Genomic DNA, 13548 nt, shown 5'->3' with positions numbered 1-13548 from the left:
ATACATCACATCTGACAGCTACATTTTTTTTAAAATGTCTTTCTTCCTCCCTTTCTCTATGACAAGGACTTACTGAATGTCTATGTGGTGGGATCGATCATACATCCTAGTTTGCACTGGTTTGGTACACAGCATCTGGTGTAGTTACTACCATTTTTAGTTTTCAAAAATACCTAGATTTAGCCACCTACTAACCCAAAGCAATATGGGACTGGTATAAATGACAGGAACATTGTTATTGTTCTTTCCCATAAAGTACTTAGAAAAATATACACCTAAACAGAAAATTGGTGAAATTTTATACCCTAGACTTAAATGGTATGTAACTTTTCCATTATGACTTGTAGTAGCCTTATCTTTAAGGTGTGAATACACCTTGATCTTATAAAATAATTAAAAAATGCTTAATGCTGTGCCAAATTTCAGGGCGAACATATGCCTATACTGTAAGTTATAAAAGACTCCTCCAAAATAGCATGTTTTTATTTTAATTGGTAGAGACAAAGAGCAAACTGCACATTCTTAAACTAACATGTCTGCATTGAACTGAGTTGGGAGCATATATTAAATAGTCATCAAGAAAGATAGTCATAGAAAAGAACTATAATTCCTTGTGAGTTTGTAGGAAGAAATTCCTCATATTCCTTCCTGGGTTTTGGTGATGAACCATCAATGTATGCTACTAGGTCAAAACTATTATCCTGAAGATTGGTTATTTTTGATAAAAATGTGCTCCTATATGAAGACAAGACTGGTTATTTTTGATAGAAATTTGTCCCATACAAAGACAGGAAAAGTCATTTGCTTACCTTGTATTACATGGGAGTTGTCTTTCAAGAAGAAGTTATACAGGTATTTGGGAATAAAAGCAGACATGCATGCATAAGCTAAGGCTAAGAAAGAATAAAGCAAATACAAAACCAGTTAATAGGGTGATGACCAGCTGTTATTCACTAAGCACAAATTTTTGAATCTACTATTAAACAACAAATATGGTAATAAGTGCTGGAAACACAAAATTATAGGAAGACAAGTTTCTGCTATTTAAAAACATTGAGACAGGCTGGGTGGTGGTGGTGCCCACCTTTAATCCCAGCACTTGGGAGGCAGAGGCAGGTGGATCTCTGTGAGTTCAAGACCAGCCTGGTCTACACAGTGAGATCCAGGACAGGCACCAAAACTACACAGAGAAACCCTGTCTCGAAAAGAAAAAAATTGAGACATTAATAGATAAACATTCCAGTAACTTCAATTTCCAACTGCTGTGGCAATCATTATCCCACAATAATAAAACCTTAATTGCCTGAACTTTATTTATTTTAATTTCTAAGCACTCATTACTAACGAGGTACATGAACCTCACAATCCATAATTAAAACGGATACAGGTAAGATTCCTGGAGTTAGGAATACTAGTCATAACCTGTACTCTCAAATACAGATCTTTTATTACTCTTGGATTGGCATCTAATAATTGGAAATACCTAAGCAATCATGGCAAAAGCTGAAGTCCAGACTAATGAGGGAGTATATCAGAGCAGTGCACTAAGAAATCATTCAGAGAGAGAAATGTGAGTTTTTGGAGATTATGCCATCTCTACTCAATTCCAAAATTTTCTGTTGTTTATGATATGATAACATATGAAAAATGGAGATTCTGAGGTGAGATACCTGTATATTAAAGTAATATAGAATAGGATATGCTATATGTGATATAATTCTAAATTTGTTTCTATTGAATCTACCAAACACTATTTTAAAAATCTATTATAAAAGGTCCTAAAACAGAGGGACTGAAAACAAAAAACCTGCCATTAACAAAACGATCATCAAAGGTTGGCAGCACTGGTTATGGGTACTAGTCTATGAGAACAGAGCTGGCAGCACTGGTTATGGGTACTAGTCTATGAGAACAGAGCTGGCAGCACTGGTTATGGGTACTAGTCTATGAGAACAGAGCTGGCAGCACTGGTTATGGGTACTAGTTTATGAGAACAGAGCTAGCAGCACTGGTTATGGGTACTAGTCTATGAGGACAGAGCTGGTAGCACTGGTTATGGGTACTAGTCTATGAGGACAGAGCTGGTAGCACTGGTTATGGGTACTAGTCTATGAGGACAGAGCTGGCAGCACTATCTTATGGGTATCAGTCTATGAGGACAAAGCCGACACAGGACCCTCTCCTGATCCAAATAGTGATGACTTAGCTCAGAAAGGGAACTTAGAGGTCTTCATTAAACAAGTGCAATTGATATAATAACATGTGCAGGATACCTAAGAGAGAAACTTCACTGATATTGATTGGTTTATAAATTATTTAGAAAATATATTTAACAGTAATTTCTAGAAAAGTAAAAACCATTTCCAAAAATCTATAAAAATGTGTTATCAAAGCAGATAAATTAATTTAGAAGAATTAGCCCAATTCCCACCAAACTTTTGGGCATGGTCTGGTGACAAGGAATACCTTTCAATACTAAATTAATTTCATTCTCTAAGAAAAATTAACTTTATTTAACAATATTTTATGATACATAAAAGGTAAAATATAAGAATTTTAAGACAAGAACTTCTATTTTTGCACCCGATATTTAAGAATAATATGCATAATGATCTCTTAATAATAAAAAAGCTTACCTTCATTGTTGAAATTTAGATATAGGAATGGAGCGCAAAGTGAGTCAAGACCTGATGCAGACAAGTTGAAGCAAAAGAGTAAAATGAATACATTCCAGAACTGTAGGTACCTTACTCTAGTCTCACACTCCTTCCAAAAATATTAAGCACTGTAAGTACATCTACGCAGATGTGTGTTCTGTTAGGAGTTACAATGCAGAATAAATGATAGCATCTGACAGAACACCAGTGTCCAAAACAAGTCGGTTATTACTAATCATCCATATGATTATGAGGCAAAGAGCGACATGAATATGTGACACACAGTATGTTAGAGGGCTTTACGTCACAATTCCGACTCAAACCTCATGTGAATTTGGTAATTATTTGGCCTCTTCAGGTATGCTTTCTCATCTAAGAGATGGATATTTGCCATAGAGCTCTTTTCTTTAGGATTACAGAAAACTTTATAACTAGTGAAAAAATATATAAACATTTATTTTATTGATAATAATGTCATTCATCTGTTATCATGCAGAAAGAATAAACATAATATACCTATAATGGATTTGGAGGATACAGAATGTATGAAATGTGTTGGGCAAAAAAATAATCATACCTTTAAGAGCGGCAAATAAGCAATATGAAACTCAAAGTCAAAAACCATTGTTAATAACAAAACATTCAAAAACTGGGTTGGATTGAACTGGTTTCTCATTTAAGAATTAATGATCATAAAGATAATAATGGCAAATGCTAAAAATCCAGGGCTAGAGACATTAAGGATACTGGGGAGAAAAAGGAAACAAAATGAACAATTTTGAGGTCATATTCCATTCCTAATAACTACAATAATTATATATTAGGAGTACTTAAATAGTAACATTCTCAAATAGCCTAATGTTTTTATGGTATAAGTTATTTCACTATTTTGATAAGATTAAAATTGTTTCCATAAGATTAGACTCTGCTTTCCTAACGTCACTGCAAGATGCTTATTTTTAAATATCATGTAAAGTGTTACCTTGAAAGCATTTAGACCAAATTTGTTTGATCATTTCTATAAAGTTAGTATCTCCAAAATGCACTGGAATTTTAGTGCTTTTCCCCCTCAAAACGAAAGACAAAAGACTTGAAGAAAAGTCCTAAAAACTAAAAAGTTACCTTGCCAGTACACAAGATCAGGATGAGAAACTACCCAAGCTTTCAGTACACGCCGGAACTTTGCGTGACCTTCCGGGGATGATAACAGTTCGTCATACTGATGACATCGAGGAATATCCACTTCAATCTGCAACCAGCAAAGCAATAAGGCCCAACTGTTACAGATGATCCCTAAGATTCTAGTCCTTGCTTCTTCAATACATAAGAGAACAGATATGCTAGATAATATTTCGCCTTTATAATCTATTGATAAAAGTTTTTGAATTTTTCAATTAATCTTTGGAAACATCACAGAGTTTCTGAGTGTAAGTAACTCCTTTTCTAACATCACAGACATTGGCAGTGGCAGAATTTTCATAATGAAAGGAAGACGATTTTCTTACTCCTTTTAACTTTTAAAGAATTGGCAGAATTGTCTTAGAAAAACCTTACTTGTCTATCTGTGGGTATTGGAGTGTCTTTATCAATTGCATCATACTTGGCATGAATAGCTCCCTGAAAAAAATAGAATAAGACATTAATTTATTATATCCTTAATAAAATGCCATTATACATTAATAGGCTGGAATCTTAAGTATTTCAACTTTATAGTTTTTCTAATTTTGGAATATCTGCATAAAATTTACTGATACAGTATCTCTAATCTAAAAACTGCAAAATTCATTAGTTTTTCAGCAAGATGTCAATACTCAAAGCTTTTAAATTTCAAAATTTTGGACTAGTGATACTTAGCTAACAGGAGAAACCTGTTTTATATAAATAATTATTTTTGAAGACCTACCCAATAATGGTAAACTCAAGTTAGCCTACAATTTAGAAACTTTCTACATCTTTGACCATGTATGATGAAGGTCTATGGTAAATGACATTTGCCATTTGGTGAGATAGACCTTATCCGGTGTGTTGGTGCACACCTTTAATCCCAATACTCAAGAGGTAGAAGCAGGTAGATGCCATGGCAACAGAGTGAGACCTTACCTCAAAAAGAAACACAAACGACAACCAGAAGAGCCCTTTTGAATTACATATACCCAAAGGTAAATGACATAAGTCACTTAGCTAGAGAGCATAGAAAAACATTGTTTTCTGTGTTACTAATTCATAAATCAAAATGTTCAAAAAGAAGATAATATTTTAGAGAGGTTTACCTTAACAGAAATTTTCTGTTAGCATTGGTAAGGCAAATGAAATAACTTTTTTTCAGAAGAATGATAATACAAGGAACATTTAGGGTAGTTTAATTATAGAAACATTAGGCTCATTAACATTACTTAGTTATAGCCTTACACAAAGAATATCCAAATACACTAAATTTCCCTCATGTTCTATAGGGTTACACATGAAAAAGTGCTTATTTTTATGATTTGCTATAGTGGTAGGGAAAGCCAAGAATTTAGTAAATTTATTTGCTAAATCAATTTCTTTCGGCTATCTATTAATAACAGGCTTGGAAAATCTGACATCATAAGTCTTTCTGGATTATAGTACTAATTATTAATATGAGTTAAGGAACAATAGGCAGTGTTGTAAAGTAACCAAACAAATTCAAAGAAATTTAAATGCTCATTAAGAAAATCAAGAATAAAAAAAAATCTGCTGATAGAGGTCTGTAAAGATTAAAAAGAGTTGAAGCTACACTACAGGGCAGGCTCCACACTCAGGAGCAGGAGGCTAGCATAAAATGGGCTCCATGGTTTTTTGGGGCACTTGTTTTGTTATTATTATTACTTTTTTGTTTTACTGATTTTTGTTTTGATCATTTAATAAGTCTGGTTTGATTTTTTTTTGTTTGTTTGAGACAGAGAGAGAGCACACTCTCAAGAATGAACAGAAAGTCGGGTGGCTAGGGAGGTGATGAGGATCTGAGAGAAGCTGGAGTAGGAGAAAGAATATGATAAAAATACATGATAGGAAACAAATTTAAATACAAATTTTAAGAATTAAAAATGTTTGAAGAACTAAAGTGGTGGCATGTATCTAAGAGAGAATACAGGAGGACAGAATGAGAAAGAAATTGATAGGAAACTGAAGAAAGTGTCAAGGATCCCTTATCTTCATGGTGTGTCATCAGACTTTCTGGTAACACTGCAAGCTTCATGAGTAGCCCTGTGACAATGCCCTCTGCACCTCAAAGCACCCTGGCCAAAGTGGAACAGTCATGTTAAAAGCCACTAAATTACATTCATGATTTTGACAAAACACAATTGGAATAAAGGATTTATCAATTTCAAACAATACATAAATTGAAGTTATATTCAAAAAGGGGCATAGTTCACAAGCAGGATGACATACATAACTGACATGTATTCATTAGATAACCTGTTTAAAGTAATAATGATAGTTACCATGGGCATTAATAAATAAAATATTAAAGGACATCAATAATTGTATTTTATACTCTATTCTCTTCATGTATTTTTCTACTTAAAACATATTTTGATGTTCTTATTTCAATATATAATTTTCTATTAATACTGTAAAATTAGATGGAAAGTATTATAGTTTTTCTAAGACAGGATTTCTCCATGCATTCCATGCTGGTCTCGAACTCATAATCTGCTGTCACAAGCATTTGGGAAGTAGCAAAATGTATATTACCAGCAGTATTATACATTTTATATTCTTATACACTACTTATCAATTTATAACTTTTTGCTTTCTTACCTCCACTCCCAGAAGAGCAGCCCAGGTTAAACCCCTCATAAGTGGAGGAATGTCAACTCTTGCTTCTTTCCAGATTTGATTTTTTTTATATGGATAAGCCTAGGATAAAATAAAAATAGTCAAAAAGGGCCTGGCTACCGCTGAGCTGGTCATCCATACCCTCAGGGTTGGTTCACCCTCTTTTGTGATGAGGGGTGGGGCCATCTCTCTGAGTGCAGGGGCCAGCTCTCCTGTGAAGATCAAGGCCAACTCTCTTGCTGTTGTGTTCAGCAAGAGGCAAGGCTAGCTTTCCCAGGACCAGTAAAGGGCAGGGCCAGCTCTGTATGGCCCTCTGATTTCATCTCACATGGTTCCTAAGGTCCCCTGAGGTGATATGGGCTTTGGGTTGGCCCACCCTAACATCTACCCCATCTAGGACCTACTGAAGCTTGTGAAGGGACTGATCCTGTGCAATGCCCATGGGTTTTCCACAACTTGGGTGGCCACATGATATCCCAGAGGAGTTCTGGTGAGGATCAAGTGATGATGGAGTACCAGAAAGCAGAGGCCATGGACCAGACCAGTGACTCATTTCAACGAACATATGCTAGTAAAGCTGATACGACAAAAGGATCTACTAGGTGACACACCGAGGCCCCAATGCCACCAGGGTGAATGAAGAGGTGTTGGAGAGGTGGGAAAGAAGGAGAAGCAAAGAGGTTTTGTGGTCGGCTTTTCTGGTTGCTGTTGTTTTTGTTTATTTGCTTGCTTGCTTGCTTACATTGTTTTGTTTTCTTTTGTGGTGGGGGCACTTCAGTGATGAGGGGAGGATATGGGGGATCAGGAGGTAAGCAGAATTGGGGTGCATGATGTTAAACTCCCAAAGAATAAATAAAGAAGTTAAATGAAAAAAGTCAAAAAGCAAAAGCATGTCATGCACATTTATCAACCACAATACAATAAAACTAGAAATCAATCACCAGAAAAAGTTTAAATAACACAGACACATAGGAATTCAACAATATATTTTTTAATTATCAATGGATCCAGTGGCAATATTATGAAAGAAATTAAAACATTTCTTAAAACAAATAGTAATAAGCCGGGCGGTGGTGGCGCACGCCTTTAATCCCAGCACTCGGGAGGCAGAGCCAGGCGGATCTCTGTGAGTTCGAGGCCAGCCTGGGCTACCAAGTGAGTCCCAGGAAAGGTGCAAAGCTACACAGAGAAACCCTGTCTCGAAAAACCAAAAAAAAAAAAATATAGTAATAGAAAGAACATATAAAAAAACCTATGGTATACAGTAAAATCAGCTCTCTGAGAAAGTTCACAGAAGTCAGTAACCATACCAAACAAGCAGAAATATTTCACATCAACAATCTATGTAAAGGAACTGGGAGAAAGAACACACAAAACCCAAAGTTAGAAGAAAAATTAAATAATAAACATTACAACAAAATAAATAAGATAGAGTCCATGAAAACAGTAAAAAGAGAAATAAAGTGGCATTTTTGAAAACAAACAAAATTAACAAACCCTTAGCTATACTTAGCTATATAGTACATTTGTTCCTTAATTGCATTTATATTTTATACTCTATTTCTCTCTATCAATATTGGTACTTTTTCCTATAGACTTTTGTGCTTTATTTAAAAATAATATTAGCCGGGTGGTGGTGGCACACACCTTTAATCCCAGCACTCGGGAGGCAGAGGTAGGCAGATCTCTGTGAGTTCGAGGCCAGCCTGGACTACCAAGTGAGTCCCAGGAAAGGCGCAAAGCTACACAGAGAAACCCTGTCTCGAAAAACCAAAAAAAAAAAAAAAAAATAATAATAATAATATTAATTCTTTGTCTAAGATGATCTTTCACATCTTGTCATCTTTGGAACTTCTATCAGTTCTATAAATTGGAGAAGTTAATTAGAAAAGAGATCGTAAGAATTCTTTTCTCATAATTTCAATATGTAAGAATTAACAGCATTAAAGGAAAACTCATATAGACTACCATTAACACTTGATACACTAGAATTCCTACCTTCAACAGCCTGTCGAAGAGAATAATTCTGTTTAGTTGATATTCTGTATCCCTCTCTCTAATGATTAAAGGCAGGGTGGCAGCTGCAGATAACTCATTATTGCTGTTTGAATGAGGTAAATTCGGCTGGCTGTAAAGGAACAAAAAAGTAAAAATACTGACAAAGACAATAAACTAATAAATTAAAGCACTACCTCTTAAATGTTCTATTTAAAAATCTATAAACTTCTTATTAATTTAATAGAAATAGGAAAAAAAGTCAAATAAAGCAACATATACTCACTCATCTTCAAGTAATGGATAAAATGCTTCTCCTCCAACATCTTTTAATCTCTGTGAATTTAAAAATAAAATATTTATAAATCATTATATTGGGTGGCAAGAGTAATATCTGCTTAAAAAGAATAGTAATGTGAAAATTGTGAGTTCACAAAGAAGTAAAAAATAGAATCAAAAGATGAGTTTCTTTCATGAACATGCAAATGCACCACACTTCTGACAAGGATTAAGCACAAGCAAGATCTTCCCTTTTCCCCTCTAGGTGGTATTTCTACCATTTCCTCACATGCAACACCAAATTACTAACATTATTATAAAATGTAAATATATAAAATATTTTAAAATGATTATTAAAAAGAGATACTTTTTATATATTCATTTATTAAAGATTATTAAAAAAGAGGTGCTTTTCCATATATTCATTAAAGATATTTGCATGAATTATAGGCAGTGCAGTCACGATATCTGGAATATATTGTTTAAAGTTCTTATATGAGAACTCATTCAGAAATACTGATGAAATATATGAAGTTGTAATGCACAGAACAGGTACGTAAGTAGTTGAAATGTACATGCACTATAATCAGGCAACTGTGATTAGTATTACACATTTTAAAACATCAGGATCTGATCAATTAGAATTATTTAAAACTTAATATCATGTATTACCAAGTGGAGAAATAGGAAGATTTATGTGATGCTGATGGAAAGATAAACACTGTTGTGAGCAATCAGTGTGTGTGAAGGCTGAAGTTACACAGATGCCATTTTCTCATAGTTCTACTCACTACAGAAGCTCTCTTGTGTATCAAGAAATCAAGCGTGAATGCAAAGTATCTTGTGTTATCTTTAAAGTTTTAATATTTTAAAGATTTTTGAAGCACATGTGGTAAATTTTCATTCTTACGTTTCTTAGCTGGCATAAGGACAATGTCACAGTGGTATCATCTAAGAGTGAGCTTCTATCTCGACCTTGCCCAAAACTTTCACCATCTTCAAAGAGAAAACTAAGATTTAAAAAAGAAAGAAAAGAAAAAAGTTGTTACAATGATCACAGAAAATCTACTTTATTTATTTTAGAAATAAAATTCTCCTATCACAATCCCATCATTAAAGAAATAAAATTCAGACTAGACAGTTAATTTTGAAAACAAAGCCCAGCATGGTGTACAAGCCTGGATCCTAGTGCTTGGAAGGTATAGGCAGGGACATCAGGAGTTTGGGGACATACAGGTATACAGTGAGTTTGATTCTAGCATGGGCTACATGAGACCTTGGTCTTAAAAAACAAAGTTTTCAAAAACTAACTGCTATCGAAGTTTCTCCAAACAAGGCGGACTTTATATATATGTATATCTGTTGATCAGTTATAAATCTGGTATATGCTGTCCTGGTTAGTTTTTTTTTTTTTTTTGGTTTTTTGAGACAGGGTTTCTCTGTGTAGCTTTGCGCCTTTCCTGGAACTCACTTGGTAGCCCAGGCTGACCTCGAACTCACAGAGATCCGCCTGGCTCTGCCTTCCGAGTGCTGGGATTAAAGGCGTGCCCCACCACCGCCTGGCTGTCCTGGTTAGTTTTAACTGTCACTTTGACACAGTGTAGAGTCAATTAAAGCAAAGCCCCCGTTGAGGAATTTCCTAGATCAGACTGGCATGTGGGTATGTCTGTGGGAGACTTTCTTGGTTGTTAATTAATGCAGGATTGCCTAGCCCAGTATGGGAGCCCTAAACTGTGCAAGAAAGCTAGCCGAATATGAGCTAGACTTCGAGCCAGCTGGCAAGTAGCATCTTACATGCTTCCCTCTATGCTTCTTGGCTGTTGAGTGAGTTTCCTGTCAGAGGTAATGCTGTACCTTCCCTGAGTTCCTGCCTTAGCTTCCTCAGTGCTGCATTGTGACTGCACGCTGGAGTGCCCTTTCCTGCCCTAAGCTGCTCTTGGTCAGGGTAAGTCACAGGAGCAGAGATAAAACTAGAACACACACACTGCACTGCAGGCTACAAAGGTATGCTTTGCGATCTCTCTTCATGCACATGCAGGAGTAAGTGACTGTCTTAGCAGTATTCGAATGTGCTTGGGAGAAAGTCTGCACAGCTGAAAACAAACAGGGGAGGAAGGAAAAGCATACTGGTTGACAGGCTCTCCGAGCGAGAACAGCAAACGCTTGCAACTTGTTTAGAATGTCAAAAGCCTACTTTTCAGAATCTATCAATTAATTTTTAATTTTCTTTTTTCTTTTTCTTGTTATTTTTTTTCCGAGACAGGGTTTCTCTGTGGTGTTTTGGTGCCTGTCCTGGATCTCGCTTTGTAGATCTGGCCTCGAACTCACAGAGATCCGCCTGGCTCTGCCTCCCAAGTGCTGGGATTAAAGGCGTGCGCCACCACCACCTGGCTTAATTTTTAGTTTTCTATAATTTATTTCTGATTTCATATTTAACTCAGTGGGTGAGTGGCACAATTTAAATTAATGTCTAAAAAACTGCTTATAAAGGACAGAAAGAGCTAATAATGCAGTTTAGTAACAGAATACTTGCCTCGCCCCACGTGTAAGGTCCTGGGTTTGAAAACCAGTACAAAAATAAAAAGGAAAAAAAGAAAAATTTAAAACTGGGAAAGGAGAAACTAATGGTCTATCTAAACAAATAATCTAAAAGTTTAACAAAAACAGTGATTATCAGATCATTTCTACTGTTATCTCTTATGGTGGTTTGAATTAGAAACGTTCCTCATAGGCTCATGGATTTGAATACTTGGTCCTCAGTGGAGCTGTTTGGGAAGGTTAGGGCACTCTTAGGAGGTGCAGCCTTGTTGAAGGAAGTGCATCACTGAGGGCTTTGGACTTTTATAGCCTTGTGCCACTTCCTGTTTTTTTTTTTTTCCCCTTCTCTCTCTCTGTTTCCTGTGTGCAAATGAGAATGATCTCTCTGTTTCCTGCTATCATGGCTTCCAACCATTGGGGACTCTCCCTGTGGAACTGTAAGCCCATTTTTCTACAGATTGACTTTTGATCACAGTAATTTATCACAGCAATAGAAAAGTAACTAATACACCTATAGTCAAACCTGTCCTAGATTATGAAATTGAAAATTTAAAGGTCAAGAAATACACATTCATGTTTCTATATGAACAATGATGTTGTCAAGGTTTGGAAAATAACAGATGTATACACATTTTATTAGTATTACATGATTTTCAAATAGATAACAAAGAAAATTATTTCTTAAAAAACAATTTTTATAAAAAATAAATGTTGATGGAAACTCTGCAATTACAAATTTTAGCCCATCCAACAAGGTGTAGAGTTTTAACTGCTTCCAAGTTACCTTAATTAGAATATTCTACCAAAATTAATTAAGAAAATAAAGTTAAATAAAAATTAAAAATCAACAAAAAATTTAAATCATTATTACCAGAAATTTTCTTTACTTACTTCGGGAGTGTGCAGATAGGTGGTTTGGATCGAATAATTTCCTTGTTTGTAAGCTCCTTCTCCAGGTCACCTCCAGCCAGACACCACAGATAGTAAACCTCCTCAATAGATCTCTCTGCCAGGTGATCACTGTCTGTATCTACTAATGGTAAAATGTTTAAACTGTAGTAACAGCCAGTAGCAATAATAGCTGGCATTCTGATCAAAGTAACTGAAGAAAAGGCTACCACTTCTGTATTTAAGGACTTCACAAGTTGCTACTCCACCTAACAATGTAACAGAAGAGACTGAAAAGCAGGAGTTCTTATAAGAACCATGAGAAAGTAATGGTATGGTGGCAAACTACTAGCCACAAGATTGGAGAAGAAGATGGGGATGCATGGAGATCTGAGCTTGCTTTACACATCAGGGCTGCATTAGGGGATGGCTAGATCACAGGCATGGTCACCAGGTGTCTGGGATGGTCTGCACTTGGCTGTGCTGGGGGGAGGGCTTTTGCTTCACCCTCTGGCATTCCTTTAAAAGCCCTTTAGTAGAGACAGAAGGGGCTGGTGGGGCTAGTGGGTTTTGACCCAGGCCCTCCTGAGGCTATGCTATGTTCCCAACAGTCTCTCTCTCCTCTATATTTCTATCTACATATTCCTGAATTCTCCTTGCTCAAGAGTACCCTGTGGGAAAAAGAGGGAGCTGGTCTCTCTCAGAAATACAGCAGAGGACTCCTCCTTCCTTACATAGCTTGTCCTCAGAAGTTAGTCAGTGCCTAACTGACGTGGGAGGAGGGGATACCTTCTATGACATGGTGTGGCAAGGAGGAAGGAAAGCATCCTGTGGTCCTACGAGCAGGTCGCATAGTTTAGTGAGCAGTGCCTCTGGACAGTGCTGGTCACAGTCTTCCTGCCACAGTGAAACTGGAAGGCCAGGCTATGCCAGAGTTGGGTATTGCTTTAGCTCTCAGCAGGTGTGGCATGACTAACAGATTTTGATTCTTCTTTTTAACAGGCTGAATTCCTCCTAAAGGTGACTTACGCATAAAGACAGTCAAGGGTCCTGAGCTTGACAACATTCTGGATTTATTTCCTATACTCAGAATAGAAGGAGAAATGCTACTACAGTACTTTCTTGTCGAGAAAGTGGAGAAACTCACATGCCAAACAGGCATCCATTGTGAACTTACTAGTCAAGTTTACTTACAATCCTGCTTCTTATATCAAGAGAAGCCAGAAAAGGGAAAATTTGGAAGTTTACTTCCCATGTTAGAGGTATAGAACAGGAATTTTTACACTCTACAGCAAGAAAGGAATATGGGCAGGAAAAACCCACATATCAACGAAATGTTCCTTTTCATGTTTCAAGGCAGAATACAATGGTATGGACTTCCTAATGA

At 36.2% G+C, this 13548-nt stretch overlaps 1 protein-coding gene across 3 annotated transcripts in view; it reads right to left on the bottom strand.

Annotated features, from left to right (window-relative positions):
• Tbck (TBC1 domain containing kinase) overlaps positions 1-13548 on the bottom strand; it is a 158677-nt gene that overhangs the window by 100552 nt on the left and 44577 nt on the right. For 2 of the 3 annotated variants that reach the window (XM_059266267.1, XM_059266269.1), the window contains 9 exons: positions 12165-12306; positions 9646-9745; positions 8743-8792; positions 8460-8589; positions 6444-6542; positions 4212-4274; positions 3780-3906; positions 2637-2687; positions 810-893 (listed from right to left, as the gene is read on the bottom strand). In XM_059266267.1, the coding sequence (XP_059122250.1) occupies positions 810-893; positions 2637-2687; positions 3780-3906; positions 4212-4274; positions 6444-6542; positions 8460-8589; positions 8743-8792; positions 9646-9745; positions 12165-12306 (846 nt within the window). The remainder of the gene's footprint in view (positions 1-809; positions 894-2636; positions 2688-3779; positions 3907-4211; positions 4275-6443; positions 6543-8459; positions 8590-8742; positions 8793-9645; positions 9746-12164; positions 12307-13548) is intronic. The other variant, XM_059266268.1, reaches the window with a different exon arrangement.

Source organism: Peromyscus eremicus, chromosome 6 (assembly GCF_949786415.1).
Source record: "Peromyscus eremicus chromosome 6, PerEre_H2_v1, whole genome shotgun sequence".
NCBI classification, from domain to species: Eukaryota; Metazoa; Chordata; class Mammalia; order Rodentia; family Cricetidae; genus Peromyscus; species Peromyscus eremicus.
The sequence above is the reverse complement of the archived record's forward strand: the minus strand, read 5'-3'. Positions and strand labels throughout refer to the sequence as shown.